Source organism: Pararge aegeria, chromosome 6, assembly GCF_905163445.1.
Source record: "Pararge aegeria chromosome 6, ilParAegt1.1, whole genome shotgun sequence".
NCBI lineage: Eukaryota > Metazoa > Arthropoda > Insecta > Lepidoptera > Nymphalidae > Pararge > Pararge aegeria.
Genome location: NC_053185.1, coordinates 18,647,882 through 18,672,141, shown reverse-complemented (window position 1 = coordinate 18,672,141; position 24,260 = coordinate 18,647,882). Strand labels below are relative to the sequence as shown.

At 37.0% G+C, this 24,260-nt stretch overlaps 2 protein-coding genes across 2 annotated transcripts; one reads left to right on the top strand and one right to left on the bottom strand.

Annotated features, from left to right (window-relative positions):
- Nucleotides 1-7,993: 7,993 nt before the first annotated feature.
- LOC120624815 (dynein light chain 4, axonemal) lies at nt 7,994-11,101 on the bottom strand. The gene is made up of 2 exons (XM_039891570.1): nt 11,033-11,101; nt 7,994-8,804 (listed from the first exon to the last, which is right to left on the bottom strand). Exons 1-2 carry the CDS (start codon nt 11,099-11,101, stop codon nt 8,556-8,558), a joined length of 318 nt encoding a protein of 105 aa, XP_039747504.1. The 3' UTR covers nt 7,994-8,555.
- A 900-nt stretch (nt 11,102-12,001) lies between these two features.
- LOC120624812 (probable cytosolic Fe-S cluster assembly factor GJ13047) lies at nt 12,002-22,268 on the top strand. The gene is made up of 8 exons (XM_039891567.1): nt 12,002-12,159; nt 13,016-13,230; nt 14,078-14,223; nt 15,003-15,161; nt 16,945-17,193; nt 17,866-18,076; nt 20,803-20,960; nt 21,521-22,268. The coding sequence occupies exons 1-8, from the start codon at nt 12,094-12,096 to the stop codon at nt 21,760-21,762; spliced, it is 1,446 nt and encodes a 481-aa protein (XP_039747501.1). The 5' UTR covers nt 12,002-12,093; the 3' UTR covers nt 21,763-22,268.
- Nucleotides 22,269-24,260: the final 1,992 nt, after the last annotated feature.

Genomic DNA, 24,260 nt, shown 5'->3' with positions numbered 1-24,260 from the left:
TACTCAATTCCATCATCTGCTGGATTACTGTGCGCTTTCTTATCATGCACGTATACAAAAAGTTTACTTCAATTACATTTAAACATAAATATCGGTACGGTATCGCTTAAAGAAACTGGTTACAATTTTAAATTATTAAATAAACTTTTTTTGTAATTAAAAAAAGATAAATTATTTTTTACTCGCTTCGTGATTACAGTTGGTTTAGAACCAGAAGCTTACTCCTTACTCGAGCTGTTTCTCGCAGTAAAGGCTTCTTTCCCAGTGATGTCTTTTTTCCCCGCGTTTTGTCTGTGAAAACAATATTGGAGCATAAGACCGGTTTTATGGTTCAGAAATAAGCATCTGATGACCTTTCTTGTTTATTTACACCTTAGCATTACCTTTCAGTTCCGTATTTTTGTAATATATACTTACCTAACTATTTCATAAGTTTGAATTGTGTACAAAATAACTAACTGAATTCTATATATAGGACGCGACTTTTTTCTCGTCTTGCGGCGATCCAGTTATGTGTCCAGCGCCTACTGTTAACGTATATAAAATAAACTGTAAATATGGCAGTTCTATATAAAAGCCCTATAGCTAGTGCGACAGGTGCAGCGAGGTGGCGATTACAGCAATTTTAGCCAATCCCACTTAGCTCAAAAATATTGGTAATTCGACGAGCTGTTACAAAACTAAATTCAGGATTCAAGATAACATAGATATGCGTCAAAAATTAACATTGAATCTAATCCAGAATATTCAGTTAACAGGTTGAATTTAGCCTTCCTTATTTACATGGAAGAGTATGATAAGTATAGCGCTACTAAATTCAATCTGCAATCCGCAGATTTTGGATTTGATTGATTATTAATTACGGGCGTAAAGAGTCCGCCGATAAGACGTTAAGAAAGTCGCTCTGTGAATTAAATAAATGTTGTATCGAACGCTTTAATATGAAATGCGCGGCGGTGTGCGGTATGTTAAACAATTATAAATTTGTAACAAGTATTATGTGATCACTTTATGTGCCAACGTTAATGTAAAAGACGTATTTTATTGGTAAAGCACATTTTGTACGGGTCCCGTTTCCTTATATCTCTAGATATATGAAACACTACACACTTGCCTGTAAATCCACTAATAGTCAAAAGTATTAATGATTGAAATTGGTTTTATATTATCACAAAACTTTGTAACTGAAAGTGTGTCACGATTATAAAATTGCACTGATTTTGAATTGGAAATACTCAATATTCCTCATAAACCCCATACGTTATAACATTGTGATAAAATTATTGCCAAGTAGAAAAACCGCAGTGCGCTCTATCGCTTATAAACACAAGGTATTGGCTGATAGTAAATAATATATTCCCGCCTTTCTTACGGAAACAAAACAAATGCTAGCAGTTTTAGTTCAGTATATGATCTTTGTATACATTCGCAATAAATAGTGCTAGAATTCAAAGCGGAATTTTTAAATTGTTGTAAAAAGGGGGGAAGTGTCCGATTTAAAGAAGCTCCCTAGGCTCGCCCTTAAAGTTCACGATAAATCGCAGACAATACATGATGTCAAAGCAGGTGTGGCAACACCTAAAACCTCAAAACATCGTATTAGTTGACGAAGTCGTGACCGAAAATGGTCGCATTTGCCTGCGTCATTGTTCAAGCCCCCTTATTATTTTATTATAGAGATAGATTCAGACATATTGTAGAGTGAGGAGAACTCGTTATTATGGACAGTCGTTATTGGGCTTTCGAGATCGTGCGACGTGTGCGAAGTCGTTCTTCATATAATATATTACTGTTATGAGACTGTTGAGGGGTATTCCGCCTTATAAAATAAGAAAACCGCACTAGTTTCTCAACAGTTTTATTTTACGAGGTATATTTTATCGTACCTGCACTCAATCATTAATCTACTTTTATAAGTTACACTACAAATGATTTATACAATAGGAATAATGTACACTTTTATATACCTACAACACAATGGATTTGTGAGATTGGAATTTTTTTAAATAGGAAACGGGATTTAAATTTGATCCTTTGTAAAGTTCACCCAATAAAATATTAATTTTCAATAAGTGCATTTTATTTGAGCGGTCATAACCCAGTGGCTCGACTTTACTTTTAGGGGGTCGGTTTTACTTTTAAGCATGTATCAAAATATCACTTCCTTCGACGGTTAAGGAAAACATCGTGAAACTTGCATGCCTAGAGAGTACTCCATAATGTTTTCAAAGGTGTGCGGAGTCCACCAATAGGTACGTACTGGGCTAGAGTGGTGGATTACGGCCATAACCCCATCTCATTGTGGGAGGAAACCAGAGTGGAGTTTTTTATTGTAATAGGTAATTGACGGGCCTAGCAGATTGCCTACCGGATGTTAAGTTGAAACCCATCACCTATAAACAGTGGAACACTTCGTAACGTATGCGAGGGACAAGTCCTGCAAATGGCTGCCCTTCGTCCATAAGTCTGAGGTGTAGAGTGCTAAGCCTCATGCGCCCGTAATTACAACGGCCCTTCAGACTGAAATACAGCAATGTTGCTTGGCGAAAGCAATGCTGCTATGCGGCAGAAATAAGCAAGGCGGTAGTAATTACCGTGAAAGGTGGCATCCTTATGTGGTTGTTATCAGTGCCGGATTTACCACGTAGCAAGATTTACCCCTTTCGCACGGGGCCCCGCATATTTAATACCGCTCATCTATGCCTGCCTGACTGACTGACTTACTGAATGACTGACTGACAGACACGCACACGCACACGCACACGCGCACCGCATCGCCTATAGTATTTTACTTTAGTATTACCCACAAAATTGTAACCTATAGATAGCAAATACGTATTGTATTTAAGATTCGCATTAAAGATACGTTCCCCGCGCACTGGTTGATATACAAGCAAAACCGAACACGTACAAAGCGCTTTACATCGACGTTTCTGATACGCTAAAGTTTGGAACGCTCTTCCGGCTTCGGTGTTTCCTGATACATACAACTTGAATGCCTTCAAGGCAAGAGTGATTAGGCATTTTCTAGGCAAGCGCGCCCCAACTTTGACTGTATCATTGCTTAACATCAGGCATGATAGTTGTCAAGCGAAAGTCTCTAATATCTAGTATAAATTAAAAAAAAATCGGACGAGCTCCATCTTGAAAAGCTCGACGAACTTACCGTAGTAAGTTTTCAAATAATCTTTGTTTTTAAAAAGATCAAGGAAGGAAATTAAAAATATTTTTTGCCATCACCATCGCCCAAAAGTAATGAGAGGAATAATTCCCTATTTAAACTTATACACTTATATTAACACTGATATTTAAAGAGGAGTTTCCTTCAAACTTCTTGACCCGTCTCTATCTATCCACGACAAAGGGTGGAAATCACAGACTATCTGTTCTTTGGCTTACTTTTTTTGTGTTTGTTTGAAATAAATAAATTCTTAGTCAGTTTTACGAAACAGGAATTTCATAGATGAGTGGTGAGGGTGAGTTGATTCTTTGATAGGGAAGTAGGCAGATTATGTAATAAAACAACACGGTCTTCAAATATAAGAATATATTTCACACTCAATTATTTTATCGTTCTAATTAAATGCAATCCCATATAAATATAATATAATCTTTATCAGGCAATAAGTAGGTATTATTTAATAATATAGCAACCATATTTATATGGCTTAAAATCTATATACTTAGGTATTACTTTGTACATCGTGAGCGAAACAAAAAACGTGGCACGTCAAACTTTGACATCTCACTTTCTGTTATTACGATAGTATTACAAAACAGATGATGTAGCCCAGTTAAATTATCAATTTACCCGAGAGAAATACCTATGTCTCCAGCACGGCTAGCATGGGCTGAAGACAATTATCTATCCGGGAAAAGGATAAAAAACTATCTTCTCCCACAACTTTATCAAATCTCAGAGCATTGGCGCACATGTAGAAATAATATCCAAATAATACTCATATGTGTAAATAACTTCTCCTATTCCATGTTCCCATACTATAGCAGGTGGAACGTTAATTATATCCCCTGTCAGGAGTGAGGAGATATAATTTTTGGGTCCTGTCTGTGCTAGCCCTAAAGTAGCCTAAGTATAGGATTTGCTCGCTCGCAATCGAGGAGTCGTTTTCGCATATCAAACTCTGTATCATCAAAGTAAAATGGACCGCGTTTTAGAGTTGAAAATCCTGTACTTTTAATTTTTGTTTTATCAACGTTCTGTCAAAAGCCCAAGCTAAAGAATTGTTGGCAAATTTGAGTTTTCATTTAATTTAGATAAGATCCATTTTACTCCGACGTTCAATTATTTCCAAACTCGAAAACGACTCGTCGATTGCGAGCGAAAAAACCCTGCACTAAACCTTCAGGCCCATGCTAGACGTGCTGGTGAGAGTGCATTCAAGATCTAACTTTTAGAGCAATAAAAAAATTCAAGTTCTTCAAATTTCTGCCGGCTTTTGTGTTCGTGTTAGTCGCAATTTGGGTAGATATATTAGCTTTAGTCACAAAATACAATTCAACATATTTTCCCACACTGTTCTTCTAATTGACATCTGTTATTGTGTAAGTAACTACCTAATACCAGTGTCCATTTACGAAAACCTTCGTAGACAATTGTCTTGTAAATTGTTTACTGTTAGGCGAAACTCGAAAGGAATATATTTTGGTGTTACTTAGTAAGTACGAGTATATGAGCTGCCGTGTTTGTGACATTGGTCTCAAGGTATTAGACAGGTGATATCTTGTTATTCTTATCAAACAATGTGGTATTGTATATGGAGCAATTATAAAAAATACTTAAAACTATGAGAACGTATCGTAAAGAGAATTATTTCCTGCTATTTTGATTTATAGCTAATAGAGAAATAACTTTACAAAGTTATCATAAAAAATACGAAGTTCAATTTGTTTATTTATAACATCAATTGTTTCACAATTTTTGATAGGTAAAAAAACAATTAATAGAGAAGTAACTTTAGGTACCAAGTTGTCAAAAAAATACGCAATGTAAGTGTACCCTACATGTTTCAAATTTTACAAACAGCAAATAATAAGTTAATAGTACTAAAACGCCTTCATACACACACGTACACGTGTAAAAGCGATTACAAGTCATAACAATTAGAGTTGTAATTTTTTGTTTGAAGTAAATAAATGCAATCTGATTTTTTTATTGTCATAATTGACTTCACTTTCGGGGGACAGGGTTCGAATCCCAGCACGCACCTCTAACTTTTCTAAGTTATGTGCGTTTAAAGTAATTAAAATATCACTTGCTTCAACGGTGAAGGGTAACATCGTGAGGAAACCTGCATGCCTGAGAGTTCCACATAATGTTCTCAAAGGTGTGTGGAGTCCACCAATCCGCACTGGGCGAGGTGGACCTTCTCATTGTGGGAGGAGACCCGTGCTCTATAGTGGGCCGTTAATGGGTTGATGTTATAGACCAAGAAAACGGCCTATACGATGGTAAGAGAAAAAAATTGGTTGTCTGTAAAGTCGGCTTACTGACGATAGTTGAACGTGACAACGTCGTAAGAAAATACTGATGGAATGGTTGCATTTTTCAAAAGAAAATTTTAATTTTATTTGTTTGATAGATATTATCGTTGCTATAAACAATTGACACCACATTCACTTTTCACTGCATTTCATCCTTGCCGAAAACATGTAAATGTATTATTGTATAGAAGCTGTCCACGCGGACGCATCGCTCACTCAAGTAGGTGAGAGACAGATGTCGAACGCGGAGGCCGACTGTGCCTCTTTGTCGCTCGTTCCGCGCTCTCGTTTGCACTTCAAGCCGCAATGGAACGCCTCAAAGCGAGGTAACGCCGCATACGTCATGTTTTTTCGTGCGTGCAGCCGGCTCCATCGAATTATAAGACGTTGGCACGTCAAAAACCAACGCTAATAAACAGAGCAACACTTCGCAGGGCATGCAAGAAACACGTCATACAAAGTAGCGCCCTGTGTCCATCAATCTAAGGCGTAGGTTTTAAACCTCATATTTCCGTCCTTCAGACCAGAACACAGAAATGCTGTTTGTCAGCGGAAATTAGTATATTAGCTGTGGTACTTCCCCGGACGAGCTCTTACAAAAAGTTCTACTACTAATAAATAAAAACGTTATTTGGAATTAAAATAAATTCTCTAATTCGAGTAGGTATATGTGAATACATTTTAGTGTTGGTGTAGTACCAACTTTTGGATATTATGTATTGCTGTAAAACGGCCTATGGCTTTGTGTTTAGAAAAAAAAACACAATTACAACGCTTGCGTAACTGACAAAATCATTACAAAAAAATTGCTCGACGTAATGGCGTTCGCACCAGCAGCGCTACAAATACCATGGCTCCGCGAACAATCGTCGTCCAACTTAAAGCTATTCTTATTTTCAAGGTAAATTAACAGTATTTTGGCATTGGTTACGCTAGTAGCAGCTAGGCCCCTTAGCGACGTGAAAATATTTATAAAATACTTCTTGGTGCCGATTGTATCGCACACAAATCTCATAACTAAATTATTGAATGTAAATACTTTAATGCACACCAAACGAAAGTACAGAAAAATATCAATAACATTAGAGTATTGGGAGTATTGGTAAAAAATATTGTCCAAAATTTATATTGTCACTAGCTGATACCCGCGACTTCGTTCTCGTGGATTTTTTATTGCGCAGGAACTCTCTTATTTCTCGGAATACAAGGTAGCCTATGTTCTTCTCCATGTCAAAGGCTACATGCATGCTTAATGTCATCCGAATCCGTTCAACCGTTTTTGCGTGATTGAGTAATAAAACTTCCACACTTTCACATTTATTCTACTAGTAGTATAGTAGGATTAATATTGACGCGTGTGCGGGCAGTATTGGAGCCAGCCAAAGGCGTGAAAAACACAAGTACGGAAAAGAGTAAACAAATTTGACAAGTTTAAATTTAAAAGTGCTGCACTTTGAGACTCGTCAATTTACATTCCTCCTAAAATGCCGACATAAGAAAAATCCGTAGATAATTTTGACTTCATCAAATGATTTCAATGTATATAAACACAAATACAAACCGAAGATACGTGATTTCATAGACAAAGTGTATTATACAAAATTAATAACCACCCTCTAAGTTATATACAAAACAAAGTCTACAAAAATACCTTTTATATAGTAAAAACTATTCAAATAACTAGGCAACCCAAAGTGCGTGGAAGGAAATGAATCCCCATTATTTATAGACTGCAAATATGGCAGGTTAAGCCTGATCTACAATCGCGCCGAAAGCTTTAAACATTAACTTATATTCTAGAAGTGATATTAGTGTTTGGTCTGGTGGATTGACAAGACATTACGCCAAACGATTTAGCGTTTTAATATAACTGCGACTAATATAGCGTGACCGTACATTTAGATTTGCAGTAAGTAAAAGTAACCCGACGGGTGAGTGATCGTGACACAAAGTTATAAGGTATATAAACTATTAGGATCATGGTCAATATGTAAATATTCTCGAATTAACGTAAATTGAACGGCATCTAGCAGAATCCGATCTTTGGCAGTCTGCGATAGGGGGAAAAAGAACAAAAGCATTATAATGTTCAAGACTGCAACATGCTATTCGCAACTAGTGAGTGGAGACGATTTTATACGACCTACCTATTCGTTGCAGAAATCAAGCGAGTATCGGGAACAGATTCGCGTGAGTGTAGAGCGTGCTTTATACACGCTTGTAGAACATGCATACATGTCGTCCGATCAATACCGCACCCCTTACAGTCAAGCGTGTGGCAAAATGTTGATATGCTGGCGATGGCAAGGTGATGCTGTAAATATTACTAGCGTATAAACCTAGCTTAGAGGATTGCGGATTGCGATTTTTTTTTATGATAGACAATAAAATTAATTATTTTAATCTGTATTATTTTGAAGAGGGCTTTATCACTTTGCTATTATGTCGCTCCCGTAGTGAATAAATTGTGTTCAGTTATTTGGCGATTTTTCATTAATATCTTCAATACTTTATCTAGCCGTAGTTCTTTAGATATAATCATCCTGAGCAGGCTATAATAGTCCACTGCTGAAATAAAGGCCTCTTCCAACCGCAGATTCTGAACATATCTTAATTAAATCGTTAAAATATTCCCTAAGTCGCTTCGTAGAACACCAGCGCGAAGAGAGGGGGTGGTGACAATTGTGTTCTGCTTTGGCGTAACCACTAGACACCTCTAAATATCTGTTAGATAGCTTATATTATATGCCCAAAATTGTAGCAATCCTTTCTGGCCCAAGGCTGAGTGTCCCATTCAGACGTCAGTGCTGAATGACGATTGTATCGCAAGTTGAATGAGGTACAAGTGAAACATATAAGATATATTTCTCGACTAGGGAGTGCGAATAATTGAATCAAACGATTCCTTAAAATATCTATTTCAATTCGTTCAAAATTCGCACAACCCTAAATTTTGACACATTCGATTAAGAAACCGGACGGACGCCAACCCTATTAGCGCATGACCAATCACACTTCTCCAGTCCATTTAAAGTTTACACAAAACATCGTCTTCACGAACACTTCCATATGCAAATCGCTTGGTTACCACCAAAATACATGTAACAAATAGTGGTACATTCGTACGTGATTTCGAAACCGTAGCTCTCGCCGACCACGACGTGAAATGCGGGGCCAAACTTTTTGTCCATTGATTCCTTTACCATGCGCGCCGCTAGCTCGTTGTTCTGGGAGTACTTCTCGCACGCTGTCACGGACAACTCCATGGCCTCTATCCTCATCTCTTCAGACATGTCAGAATGCTGAAATAAGAAACAGTTGTTATAAGGGATATAAAAAAATCAGATTTTTTGACGACGTGGCCTTATATGTACGGATTCGATCCCTGGCAGAAGCAATTTGGGAATTTAAAATTTCTGAATTTTCTCTGGTCTGGTTTGGTGGGAGATTACGGCTGTGCTTGTTTTGTCGCGCAGACACTAATTAGTAGGTAGGTGAGGGTTTTACATAATCTACAGTGATGGTGCCGTTTAAGATGCAGTGAAGTAAGGGAATAAAAACAATATATGTAAACCAGAACTTCGACTTCAACTGTTGAACACCAGTGTGCATGCGCTACGAGATTTCGTTAAAAAATGGCACTTTAGTTCAGACAAAAACCCAACTTGGGTTTTTCTGTCAATAAATTCAGGGTGAAAGATCTGCATCGCTATGGTTTTCGCGCCACGAGATGTCTACCCATTTTCTAGTGTTATTTAATGTGAGAAAATAGGTCCATATAATTTTCTCGTTGCGCATGTAAAATGACTTATTAAAGTCATTTACGGACCTATGTTTTCTGACTTTGGAAGTGTGAGGATGACGAAAATATATATACAATGGAGTCCGGGCAAGATCTTTTAAAGCTACTATCAAAATGGTTATGGTTTTCAAGCAAATGGTCTCAAGAAATTATAAGGCACGAAGATATGTCAGTCTATTTTTAAAGTTACATAAATACGAGTATTCATTGATCCGCTAGCGATCGGCTGAAGTTAGGTGATGGCTGATGGATCCAACTGCGAAAACAAACAAGCTCGTGCACGGTACGGAATGACATCAACGTATTGCGTGTGGTTTGTTTTTTAAACCACCCCTCCCACTCAAAAGGTTCGATCCAAACTGATAACAACAAACATACCTCTCCGTTTAACTTCTTTAGTATCTACTTACAATATAGGTACATAATATCTCCATTCAAATAACTACTTCATAGCGTAAAAAAAATGAATTTTCAGTTCATGGTCGGAGATGTACCATTTATAACGATAGATAGATGCTTCGGTATATCTGTTAGAACCAGTTGATCATTGAACATGTTGATCATAGAATTTGATTCGGTATATCTGTTATAACCAGTTGGAGTTTGAGTTGTGAGGAGATTTGTGCCTTGTAGTGAAGAGGAGTATATCCACAGAATTGATTAATTGGTTGATAATGCATATGACACTGTTACACCAACACACGACACAAGTGTAAATAATATACGTATTGCCGTGCCGTGAATATAACTTTTGTCTCGTGCCAATGCTAGCCGCGCAAGTGCGTAGGAATAGGTCCAGCGTCTTTAGTTAGCACGCCATCATTTGTCACTCCTGATAATTAGATCTTTTTTTGTTGAGATTGTAAACTCCCAATATTGTATTACGATTGGATTTGTGAGTGACACTTGTCGCATAACTATCTGTCATTGTTCAGAAGTTTAGAATGTGCAGTAACTAGATACGTCACGGTTTGCGGGGTACAGTCGATGCGCAAGAGTGATGCTGACTGCGAAGCTAATCCGGCTTCGTATCTTCACTTGTCCGAACTTTTTAACCTAGTTGCCTAGTTCGAAAACTATTACACGTTATTATGTTACCATATTAACGGTAATTATGACGACCCATTGTGACCATTCACTCAGCGAGCGATGAAAAGAGCTATGTTAGGAGTATCTCTACGTGATCAAATCATAAATGAGGAGATCCGTAGAAGAACTAGAGTTACTGAGATAGCTCAACGAGTCGCAAAGCTGAAGTGGCAATGATCGGGGCACACAGCTCGGAGAACCAATGGACGTTGGGGTTCTAAGTTGTTGAGTGGAACGTCAATCGGTTGACTTGATTGTGACCATCCTAGGAGTTCGAAGCCGAACCTCAAAATGGCAAAACAGATTTCTTAATAGCACCAATTCTGTCTATCTATCCGACATTCCGTTTTTAAGGCTTTTTAGTCGGTTACGGCCTGTGCCATTAAGTTGAACGTACTTAATACTAGAGTCATTTTAAGTTAGTCCAGTAGTCTTTCGTTTTACTTCACCAAAGTTTGAAATATAGATGAGGTATAAATCGAATCTAAGCGACTGTTCCACTGACTATTCTATGAAACCCAAAGTGTTTTACGTAGATTAAGATAATCTTATCATTAATCTGTGAACATAATCTTCATCTTAGAAATAAAATATTCACTACCTACTTATACTGTCTCAAATAATTTAATTATTTCTCACCCTAATAAGCGGATACGTGTGTATCACCTTTTCAGACGCCCCCACAGTAGCTGCTCCTTCTTCAGCCATTCTTCACATCCACTCAAAATCAAAATAAACAGAAGTTACGTATAGAATTATCCAAAACAAAGCCGTCAAAATGTAACCGAGACGTGCGTAATGCCGTCGCGACGTTTCCCCACTGTTTACGCGGTCGCCTTGGTAACGGAGGCGGGCGGGTGGCAGCGATTGATTTTCTCTTCCATTCAATCCCACAAGCTGCCAGTCCATATTAGTTAATTTTTTTGATCTTCAGGTTAGAGGTCAAGCGTGGGTGAATGGTGGGTGAAGATTATAGAGCAAACGACTTGTAAAATCTTTCAATTATAGACTGTTTGAAAATATCATCGAGTTTTTAAGTAGGTATCGTAGGTATCCACATGCCCACTGACCTTAGTGTACAATGTACATACCTTAGCCAATGTTATAAATAGCTATTTTAATTTTTTTTTATTTCTGTATATCAGTAAGAATTTTATTAATAAAACGGAAAGTTTATTAATAAAACAAAATCGAGCTCAAAGGGGTCGGTTACAAACATACATACAAACATACATACAAACATACATACAAACATACATACAAACATACATACAAACATACATACAGGTGAAGCTAATAAAAGCGTGTTAAAAAAAACAAGAGGCCTTCAATCTGTAAGCTGTAAAGACGATTTGTTATGGGTTGTAACATACCTAATCTGTGGATTATTTTTAAATTTTTCAAACTAAAGTTTTTTTACAAACTAAAGTTTGTAAAAAAATGGTAACAAAATATTGATTTTGATTTCGCCTAAGGTAGATCTGAGGAGTGGTCTGTTTTCTTTTCTGCAGACTTTTTACACAGATATACTCGTCTGTTAGCCATGTCATTGGCTAAAAAATGTAAAACGTCACTGTCAAATTACTGTCAGGTGGAATAATCAATAAATACTTGTGTGGTATGTTATTGTGTAAATAAAGCTAAATTACACAATATTTACAACGTTTTGATGCTATTTTTTAGTGTAACTTGTAAAAACCATGGCTTCTCGATTCAGTGGTGCGCTGCAATTGACGGACCTTGACGATTTTATAACTCCATCGCAGGTACTCGAGTATAACCTATTTATAAGCTCAATATTGCATAAATACGTTCAATTCAAGGAGACACTTGATTTAAACTTATTGACCATGATCGTTATATTAAAACTTGGCATTGATAGATGAAAGACTGATACGAGTCTTCTTAGAATGCTCGAAATCAAAAGACAAAGAAATCTTGTTAGATATAGAATTTACATGTACTTGTCTTAGATTAAGTTTACCACCAAAGACTGCGTTTATAGCATTAGCACATTTCTCGCTGCGCAGATAATAACTTTACTAACACAAGGGATGTGGGTCATGAACTAATAGTTTTAAATAAAGACAATACTTTGCTAGTACACACCTTATGGTAATTAAAAATTCTGCCCAAGGTCATTATGAGGATCATGCTTACCTAAATCATGCCTATTTACTCTAGACAAAGCCACAAAGTGACAGTGAGTATACACATTTCCATCTAGCCCCAAAGTAAGCTTCCCTTGTATTATGTTAGCCTGTGTTTTCATTTAAATGTTCCTGGTTCTTTAACAATAAACATCAGAAACATCATAAATAAACTGTCACATTGATTTAGTGGCAAGAAATATTTAATCAAATCTACAGATCACAATTTCCTGGCATAAATTCTTGGGTTGAGCTAAAGAATTGATGGTATGTACCCAGAGTTATGTATTGGACTTGGTCCACCCCTGTGCATTTGGAATGCATGTTAAAACCTATAACTTGAATTTAAGCAGAATGATGGATCTAAAACCTTCTCTCAGATTGTGAATAAATAAATATATGTGCATATATTAATATTCTACTAGCTAAATATTTATGAAAAAATCCTTTTATTACTTTTACAATATTGCAGGAATGTATAAAGCCAGTGAAAATAGAGAAGAAACAAAGTAAGACAGGTGCAAAGATCAAAATTGGTGATGATGGCTACTTTGACCTGTCGAGTGGCAAAGAACAGAAGTTGCAGAAGGTTGAGATAACCTTGGCTGATTGCCTGGCTTGCAGTGGCTGTATTACCTCTGCAGAGAGTGTGCTTGTTACAAGACAGAGTCAGGAGGAGTTGTTAAGGTAAATCAAAAAAAAAATGTTTATGCTAATGGAAGCAATAAAGTCATCAAATAGAAGTATACTTGCTGACTAAACTAAGAGTATGTTACTAAATACTCTAAATAAATGTTAGGCATGCTTTACCTTTGATTGCAATCTCACCTGGTAGTTAAGCAATGATGCAGTCTAAGACGGTAGCAAGCTAACCTGTAGGGGTTTGCCAGTAACATTAAATCCATCTTCACGTCAGTTGCCATTGCACCAGAATGCTAAATCAATATGCAGCAATGCTTTGTCGGTCAGGGTTGTAACTAAATACGGCAGAAGCCTACCAACTAGACCAGAACAAAGAAAATTAAGAAATCATAATCCCCTATATATGACCACAGTGCTTACAAATGCGCCAGAGAGGTGTTCAAATCAGTTTCATCTGATCATGTAGACGGTAATGGGCCTACCCTTGTTATGTTATCATAATCAAACCATTACCGGCCCACCAATGGGCACACACCTCATCTCAGAATGAGAAGGGTTAAGGCCTGTCTACCACGCTGGCCAAGTGCAGATTGGTAGACTTCACACCCTGTTGAGAACATTATGGAGAACTCTAAGTATTCCTTACGATGTTTTCCTACACAGTGTAAAGCAAGTGATATTCAAATTGCTCAAATTCTGAAAAGTCATTCAAAGGAAAGCCACAAAAGGAAAGCCAAAGCATGACCCACTAGGCTATCTGCCCTTCTGTTATTATAGTTTGTTGTTATGTTATTGTATATTGTTAATTATGGAAAAAGAATTGCATAAAGATATATATTTAATCCTATATTACTACATAGGTATAAGTTGGTGCAATATATTTCTTTCGTAGAGTATTTTCGGAGAGGAAGTACACTGACACAAAAGGCGTAACGCGTGAAGTAAGCTTGGTTGTGATATCCCTGTCGCCTCAACCAACCCTGTCCCTCGCAGCACGGTACAAGATAGAACCTGAGGATGCTACGCGAAAGTTAGTTGGTAAGTTTCCTTGGCCAGGGTTAAACCATCGTCATGAAAACTGAAGGACGTCTATCGAACAGAGTAGCAGAACAAAATGCAGTACACTCCTAGCTCCTCAGAATTACTCTTGAAGCACTCGTTGACTTGGGCGGCCTGCAAAGCATCCTTAAGGTCGCCTAGCCTTGAGTGACATTGCAGGGATCCGTATCAACGGCTCTTCGTATAACGGATGGTTGTAGCCTAATGAGCACGGTCAGGCACAGGAATAAAAGAAGAAGGATGCAACTCATCAACCCCAACAATTACACCTCACGACTCACGTGTGTTTTGCGTCATATAATGACGTGTAAAACGATTAAAGAAATTATAAATTACACCGTACATATGTGTATAACCACCCAGGTTGCGGTTTATAGCTAGTCCATGACAAGTTCAAATTCAAAAATGTTTTATTCATGTACACCATATCACAGGCACTTATAAAGCGTTCATATATATACATGTTACACTAATGTTATTTGATGGTGATAACTGCGTTAACTTAAAACTAAAACTAGATGGCTTCCAAACGCGCCCTGGACTAAGAAAAGCCCATAACAAACTTAGCCAGGTATTTTGATTTCGTTATCACCATCACACAGACAAGCTATGAGGTATGAGCATAATAGGATTTTTATATAAACTTTGAACTTATTGAGAGACACCTTAAGGATTTCATTTGGTAATTTAAGTATGAGGAGGATGATGAAGTATAGTGATTATTGTTAAAATACAATTATAATTGTATTTTGTTTCAGGTTACTTCAAAAGTCTGGGCGCGGATCTAGTACTCGACATGACGGTAGCGGAAGACATGTCAGTTTTGGAGGCGCAGCAGGAATTCTTGCAGCGTTACCGCGACCAGCAGAACGACCCCAGCGAAAAACACCTGCCGATGCTGGCCAGCTCATGTCCTGGTAATAAAGACATCTATGTTGTGTGTTGACGGGGTGTTTCTGTAGGTGTGTGTGTTTTTGTCTGTGGCATCGTTTGAAGTAAAACTTCTTTAGGCGAGACTAGGGCGTAAGTCAGATTTTTTTTCTGACGGAAGTAATGCTCACGTCAGACGTCTGTGTAGTTTCCGCTATTTAAAATGATAATTTTGATTGGCAGTAAGTATATGTCCACGCTTCTTGACTTACATAATCCCAGCAACAACTACTATTTTTTCTAAGTTATTTGCGTTTTAACTAATTAAAATATCACTTCTTATCATGTTACTGCAATAATTTAAACATTAGAAGTAAGAATAAACTTACAGTGCAATATACTAGGTTACATAAAATTCATAATTCGTTTAAAGGAAATTGCATACAATTCTACAATAAACTACCAATTGTCATCTTGGTGATGTCTCTTAAAAAGTTCAAAGTTTGTATTAAACGTAAGCTTATAGAAAAGTCCTATTATAGTATAAAGGACTACGTAAACGATAAAAAAGCTTAGGTGTAAATTATTGCTCTAACCAGGTTGCTCTTCTAACAATTTAAAATGACATTGTGAGATGGTGATAACAAAAAAAAAAATACACCCGGCTAAGTTTGTTGTGGGCTTCTTCTTAGACCAGGACGCGTTTGGAACCCTCGTAGCTTTAGTTTTAAGTTTACGAATGTGATTATCGCCATCATCTCACTACCGTGTGGTTCTTATGTACGCATCAAAAGTGCCACCTGTGGGCCTACTTGAATAAAGATATTTTTGACTTTGACTTTGACTTTGACTTGCTTCAACGGTGAAGGTGAAAGATCGTGTGGAAACCTGCATGCTTGAGAGTTCTATATAATGTTCTCAAAGGCGTGTTAAGCCACACGCCTAAGAGCCGGCACTAAGGGTGTCACATTGAGGAGGATCTTTGCCCAGTAGTGGACCGGTAATGGGTTGATATGATGACTATAATGCTAGTTTTCACTAACGGCAAGGCAATGCCTAAATAAGTACCTTCTAAGGAGATTCCTAGGCATACATCAACCGTTCACCTGTAGTTATCACCTAAGAGTTGAGTTAAGTTTCTGAAGACGAACCTCAGGCGATGAAAACGGACATAAGAATTTTGTAATATAATAACGCAACGCCCTATTATGGTGTTTGGGAGTCATTATGCGATAAATTTAAAGATTTTAAAATAATGACAGTTTATAGTCAGTACATTTTTGAAAATTTTATGTTGGTATGTTCATACAAACATTTCTAAATGTAAGAAAAAATTTGGCTGCAATAATTTAAACATTAGAAGTAAGAATAAACTTACTAGGTTACATAAAATTCATAATTCGTTTAAAGAAAATTGCATACAATTCTACAATAAACTAAACATTGACATCTTGGAGATGTCTCTTAAAAAATTCAAAGTTTGTATTAAACGTAAGCTTATAGAAAAGTCTTAAAGCTTATTAAAGCATAAAGGACTATGTAATGGATAAAAAAGCTTGGGTGTGAATTGGCTTGCTCTAACCAGGTTGCTCTTCTAATAATTTTAAATAACAATGTGAGATGGTGATAACAAAAATTCTTCTTAGACCAGGACGCGTTTGGAACCCTCGTAGCTTTAGTTTTAAGTTTACGATTATGGTGGAACGTGCAATTCTCGTGTAATGTACATCAAAAGTGCCGCCTATGGGCCTACTTGAATAAAGATATTTTTGACTTTGACACAGTCAACGATGCAGTCCCGTATTGAAATGAATTCTTAATTTGTTTTAGGTTGGGTTTGTTACGCTGAGAAAACGCACGGAAACTTCATCCTCCCATACATTTCGAGTACGAAGTCCCCGCAGCAGATAATGGGCTCTATGGTAAAGCAGCACCTGTCCTCCAAGCGGGAGTTGAGCCCAGGCGGGGTGTACCACGTGACCTTCATGCCGTGCTACGATAAGAAGCTCGAGGCGTCGAGAGAGGACTTCTACAGCGACATATTGAGCTGCCATGATGTCGACTGCGTTATAACTGCTAGTAAGTTACGTGTACGTGGGTCTTATCCACGGTCACTGGGGCGTACGGTCTTATGTCCATTTTCTTTATACAATCTATCTGTAATCTAAACATTGATTACTACAGCAACGTTCTTATTGACAAAAAAATATCGATACAATTTTTAACTTTTAAAATCTTTGCTTAGTAACTTATCAACAGATTACTAACTCCTAAGTTGTAGTACATGTTACTAAATAAAAAAAGAAATGATCATAAACTGATTTAAAGTTTCCAAGAAATACGTGAACAAACACCTAATTTATTATCCCAATAATACATACATAGTAAATACCTATAAAATTGAAAAACTAACCCTTTGCTATATTGTATTACAAATAAAAATGTCTTTAATGGTCCCACAGAATATATTATAAATATTACGTGGGTACTGTTTGTATTCTCATTGGAATAACGTCGCTGCCTTATTATTTTTCTATTACCATCAGAATTTGTTTTTCCGTCCATTAGAATTAAGACTGCTTTTTATGCACACGAGCATAAAAAGCAGTCTTAATACACTAACGCAGTAGAGTAAACCAGAACACTAGAGCATGAGAACTGAAATAATGTTATAAACAATAAATATAAATATACGCAAACGAATATCAACTCACCTTTTTTTGTATTTTGAAAACAATCGTTTATTTGCAGTTGAATTGGAACAAATGTTGGCCAATAGCAGTAAATGTTTGTCGGAAATCGAAGGCTGCGATTTGGACTGGCCATGGGGCGACGCAGAAAAAACGGGTATAAGAAGCCACGTGGGCTCAGGGTCGGGGGGCTATGCAGACCAGATTTTCTTGTATGCGGCCGAACAGTTTTTCGGGGAGACAAAAGCACCAGTGATATATAAAAATTTAAGGTCAGTTTCAATATTAAACCAGTTCTAAAATTGTATTGTTGCTAGCGCCAATAATGCAGACAACTCTAACGTTGAATTAGTATCCTCTTTGGAAACGGGCAACTCTCCTTGGTGACTACCTTCATGGTGTGTTAAATCTGAGCACTATAATATATTTATTGCTCCATTCGGAAAAATAACTCAATCTTATTTTATTAGCACGCAAAACGAAGTTAAGTTTTTTTATATGCTAAGACAAAGTCAAATAGTTAGTTATTTATTTAAATACAGGCATTTTGCATGCGTATATACAAACTTGTACATGTTAGTGTAATGATAATGATAACTACATTCAAAGCTTCAAGGGCTAGAAATATCTACCGTTCTTAAAATACCAACTTAGCTGCGTGTTCGTTTGTTATCACCAAATCACGTAGTCCAATCAATATTCGGAGTTTAAATAAAATTAGTGTATATCTATTTTTTTATAGTTGGTTGAGGTCATAACATGGCCAGTCTCGATGTCAGTAGTTTTTTTTGCAATTTTGCTTTTGATGCATTCGAGTTTATCACAAATTAAATTTTATATTTTTAAAAAAGAACACGGGAAATATTTCATTGTAATTAAGTAATCAAAACAACAAAAAACCAAAATACTTAGTATAGTCTACATATATACTGTTTTTTTTTTTTTATTTCATACAAGAAATTAAATAAATAACTCTACTTGTTACTTCAAATGTTGTTTGCTTCAAATTTTTGTTAATTATCTTACGATTTTTTTTTCCTATCGAGATAGTTTTACTGAATCGTCATAAGCGGACAACCATTTAATCAGAAATCTGGTCATGAAAAACATTTTTTTTCGGTGTTAAGAACTGAAAAAAATGTTTTTCAAAAATGTTTTACAAATGTTTTCTTAAGAACTGCAAAGATTTAATTAATAATATAAAAACCTTTCAACCTAACCAATTCATAGTCTCGTTATTTCACAAGTGTAGATGAGTGAGTAATCTTATAAAGCAGACAGTTTGTCTTGCGTGCGTAACTCAGGTCACACCCCTGATCCACGCCCATTGTTGCGTTTATACATAACAGGTGTGGACATATAGTGTGTAAATGGCGCAAACTTAACGTTGAGCACCGGCCGCGTCAACTTATTACCATTTACAATTGATATTTATATATCACTCGCTGTTCCCTGTAGTTTCAGCCGCATTTACTTAACGTGATATTATAATAATAATTCTTTATTTTCAGGCATATTTAGTCCCATAGAATAGATTTGCTTTAAAGTACGATATCAATAAAGCTAATGCAGATGTAAAAAATTTAATTAACTTAAAACCTAAAATTATTGTTCTCGCACCGCAAAATTATATTGGCAACACTGATATTTTACTGATAGACGGAAACCCCTCCCGATGTCCCGAAATATGAATTTTTCATTATCTTAACAATGTGACCAAATAACATGCAAGCCAAGTTTATCTAGGTAGCATTGTCTTTATAATAATGGGAATATTTTGAAAGGATGAATATTTTAATCCAAAAATGTAGATTGAGATTTATGGCATTTAAATGTGGCTTTTACATTTTTTTTGGTTTATAGTTTAGCATTGTTAGAACAGGGGTAAGCTTTAAAGAATAAAGTTTTGTCCAGTAATATAGTCTGGAAATTGATTAATAGGTACAGAGATGTAATTTTATATGTATAGAATTGACGAATCTTCTAGAATGCAACTAATAAACCTATATTTATTGAACTTTTAGTTTACCGAGTTACGCAGCTATCGATCCAACTCAATAGTAATAGTTTTTCAAACATTTCGAATCGTATCTAGAAAAGTCCTATTATAGTATAAAGGACTACGTAATTGATAAAAAAGCTTGGGTGTGAATAATTTCTCTAACCAGGTCGCTCTTCTAATAATTTTAAATGATAATGTGAGATGGTGATAACGAAAACAAAACGCCCGGCTGAGTTTGTGGGTTTCTTCTTAGACCGGGACGCGTTTGGCACCCTCGTAGCTTTAGTTTTAAGTTTACGAATATGGTTATCGCCATCATCTCACCACCGTGTTATTCTCATGTACGCATCAAAAGTGCCACCTATGACCTACTTGTACAAAGATATTTTTGGCTTTTGAGTATACTAGTTTTCCATTATTATGAAAATGAAGCTTAATTTGCTATAGTCCGCGAAAAGCAGGAGATCCTTATACTCCACACATGGATTTTCATATACAACTAGCTGTTGCCCGCGACTTCGTCTGCGTTTGATTTTGTTTTTAAAGTATTCAGTATAGCTTAGCCTTAAGTGAGTATTGTAGTATATATATACATATATATATATAACATGTGACAAATAATTTGCAATAAAATAAAATTGCGACTATAATTAAAGATCTAAGATATCCTATCTCTTAAGTTGTACCAGACTGCTCACGGTGAGCCAATTTTTATTTAAAATCAGTTAAGTAGTTTAGTAGTCCATCGCGGACAAACATCGTGACAGGAGATTTATATTTATTAAGATTATACATGGATGGACACAGGGTGGCATTTTGTAGGACGGGTTCATTTCATGCCCTTAAAAATGGCTTTGTTTATAGTTGATCGTTATCCACTCATGTGCCTGCAATTACACAGGCAACGACGCCATTCAGACTGGAATGCAGCAATACTTCTTTTCTATGGGACATCTATGTCCACTGAGCGTTATGATGATGTTTCTTTCCTAACAGAAATCCGGACTTCCGAGAAGTAACCTTAGAGATGGACGGCAAAGAAGTGTTAAGGTTTGCGATCGCGAACGGCTTCAGGAATATACAGAATCTCGTCCAGAAACTCAAGAGAGGGAAGTCGCCATACCATTACGTGGAGGTGATGGCGTGTCCTTCAGGTAAGTAGCGTTCATTAGATCGGGTCGGGTTTGTTGTAGTCTGTAGTCCACCAATCGACACTGGGCAGCGTGGTGGACTACGGTCTTAACTTCTTCTAATTGTGGGAGAAGACCCGTGCTCTGTAGTTGGTCGGTAATAGGTAGATGTGATGATGTAGTCAATGTGGGGCTCGAAATTTATTTTGTATATTTATTATTTTATATGTGTAATCTGGATAATTATTAGTGTGTAGTTATTCGTAAGTATATATTTAATAATAATACACCCCGCCAATCGGTTTAACTTGGTTTTCCTTATCCTAAGGTTGCCTGGAAGACTTTTAAACCTCCTCTTATTATGTCATATATTTTTTTTAATTTTCTGGTGTACACATAAAGTGTAGAAATAAATAAAAAATTTAATAAGCATGTGAGCAGAATGATTGGTCTATGCTCTAAAAGGTTTTCTCTTATAAGAGAGATGTCGTGTGTGAGCAGTGGCATGCTAATAGTCTGCGAAGGATTGTGTTAAGGATCACATTCAAGGATAACTATAACAATTCAATCAGCAATGTTTCTAGGTTGCCTGAACGGCGGAGCGCAAATCCGGCCAATCAACGGCGAGAGCGGCAGAGACCTCGTCGCGCAACTACAAGCTATGTACACACAACTCCCTTTATCGCACCCCTCGCAGAACAAGTTGGTCAAACAGCTCTACAACGACTGGTTAGACGGGAAGGAGTCTGACAAGGCGAAGGCTGTCTTACACACAAGCTATCATGCGTTGGAGAAAAACGATATAGCGCTCAATATTAAATGGTGATTTTAGACTGTATTGCCTTGCAATAAAGTCTATAATAGTTAATTTCATTATTGGATATACCGTAAAGAGGAGACGCCATATGAAACCTGTTTAGTTACGCGGAACGAAGAAGAGCAAGCGGAAGGGAGACTAATGCCCGTTTTCAGTAAACCTAGGCATCGCCTGTCGAATACCTAATGATTTAGGCGAAGTCTGTAATAAAACGTTGTACGTTAAAAAAAAACGTTTCACCAACTCTTAAGTGATACAATTGGTGAACGGCTGATGTATGTCTAGGGGTCTCCTTAGATTGCGTTGCTTGTTTAGGCATTGCCTTATTCTTCGTTAGTGAAAACGGGTATAAAAGCGTTGCGGAGTGAGGATGTCTCTTATCAAAACTATTTCTTAACGACAGCCGATTGGCGCAGCAGGCTCAGTCAGGCACAGTCCAAAGCTGTGGGTTCGATTCCCACAAATGCAAAAATTTTAAAATAATAAATATACTACGACAATACACACATCGCGATCTAGCCCCAAAATAAGCGTAGCTTGTGTTATAGGTACTAAGATGACTGATGAATATTTTTATGAATTATATACATAAATACTTAGAAAATACATATAAACACCCAGACACTGAAAAACATTATGTCAAAAAACAAATTCACGTATCGATAACTTAACAAGCTATTTGATTACTTTAATTATATTCTTTTATAATTTTGAAACGACAGTTGATGCAAACAGTACCTTCAGTAGACTTGGTTTCCGCAGAAAATTAAGTTAGTTTCATGCATTTAAGCATTCTTAAACCACGTCTTTTTGTTCCCACCATTGCGTTTCTCCACACTGCATCGTCGCTCCACTTTAGTGGATCGTCAGTTTTATAAGCTTTATTTCGGAGAAACTGGTTAGGTATACCAGGACGGCTAGCACGGGCAGGAGACAATTATCTCCCCGGGGAAAGGATGACAATGTATCTCCCACAGCTTCATCAGCTCTCAGAGCATGTGTAATACGGGGGTAAACTTCTCTTTACAAAAGAAGAGCTTACTATGGGCCTCATAAGAAGGCTCAGAATCACTCAGCGGGCGATGGAAAGAGCAATGTTGGGATTATATCTACCTGATCAAATCAGAAATGAGGAGATCCGTAGAAGAACCAGAGTTACCGACATAGCTCAGCGAGTTGCAAAGCTGAAGTGGAAATAGGCGGGGCTTCAAGGTGTTGGAATGGCGACCCCGCACAGGTAAACGCAGTGTTGGTCGGCCCCCAACGAGATGGACAGACGATATAAAACAAGTCGCTGGGAGCCGCTGGAAACAAGCGGCCCAGGATCGTCGATTTTGGAATTCTCTACAAAAGACCTATGTCCAGTACTTCAATCGGTTGAAGTGATGATGAAACTTCTCTTCTCTCTCTCTCCTATTTTTTGTTCCCGTGCATTAGCAGGTGGACATGTTAATTATATGCCCTATCAGGGGATATAATCGGGGGATCGGGCCGGCCGACTGGCGCAATGGGCAGCGACCCTTCTTTCTGAGTCCATGACCGCGGGTTCGATTCCCACAACTGGAAGATTTTTGTGTCATGAACATGAATGCTTTTCAGTGTTTAGGTTTTATGTGTATTTTTCATAAAAATATTCATCAGTCATCTTAGTACCCATAACAACTCTTACTTTGGAGCTAGATGACGATGTATAAATTGTAGTAGTAGTATTTATTTATATAATGTTCTCCTGCCTGTACTAGCCCTGCTTATTATGAGATTTTCCAAACTCGTTTACTTAACTACGATAAAGACCGCTATTTAGTTATAATATGTGAAAACAGTACGTAGTAGTAGTCACCAGATGGCGTTCGTTCGGTGCCATATAAATTTTAGTTAATTCCCGATCACGCAATCGAAAAAGTTAACGTGGATGGAAAAATCTCACATTCGGCACCTTTTGTGGCAGCTACAATAATATTTGTTCCTACTGTAGTCTAATTATTTGAATTTCTAATTGAAAAAGTATTAATTTCGTCAAGTATTTCCCCAGTGCGTGACCGTTATGTGACATGTTGTTTTTACAGTGATTCAGATGTATTGTATACATTGACATATCTTGCAAGATTCCACGGTAGGTTTAAGGGGGCGGCGTTTAGAAATTCGAAAGTAAACTGTCGCTTTTTTATATTCCGCTACAAGTTCCTGGTGATGATGCAGTCTAAGATGGTAGCGGGCTAACCTGTAACTTCTTAATAGTTTTTACGCGACATTGCACCGAAACACTAAAACGCTTAGCGGCAAGTTTTTGTCGGTAGGGTAACTAGCCACGGCCTAGCCCTCCCACTAAAATTTTATGCCATTTTAAATACACGGCACTTCGAGGCTAAATTTTTCGTTAACTCAATTACTACGATTATTTAGAAAAGCGGAAAAATTATACGGAATATTTTCCTCATAACAATGATTCATATTTAACATAATTTTTTTGTCATAGGGATAATACGTTATTATAGTAATGGTATAAG

Bases quoted from the DNA above. Each gene is read 5' to 3' on its own strand.
- LOC120624812 (XM_039891567.1), top strand. From the start codon at position 12,094: ATGGCTTCTCGATTCAGTGGTGCGCTGCAATTGACGGACCTTGACGAT. The intron at 15,162-16,944 runs GTAATAAAGACA...AATTTGTTTTAG, and splicing joins GCTGGCCAGCTCATGTCCTG to GTTGGGTTTGTTACGCTGAG. The intron at 20,961-21,520 runs GTAAGTAGCGTT...CAATGTTTCTAG, and splicing joins GGTGATGGCGTGTCCTTCAG to GTTGCCTGAACGGCGGAGCG.
- LOC120624815 (XM_039891570.1), bottom strand. From the start codon at position 11,101: ATGGCTGAAGAAGGAGCAGCTACTGTGGGGGCGTCTGAAAAGGTGATA. The intron at 8,805-11,032 runs GTGAGAAATAAT...TTCTTATTTCAG, and splicing joins ACACGTATCCGCTTATTAGG to CATTCTGACATGTCTGAAGA.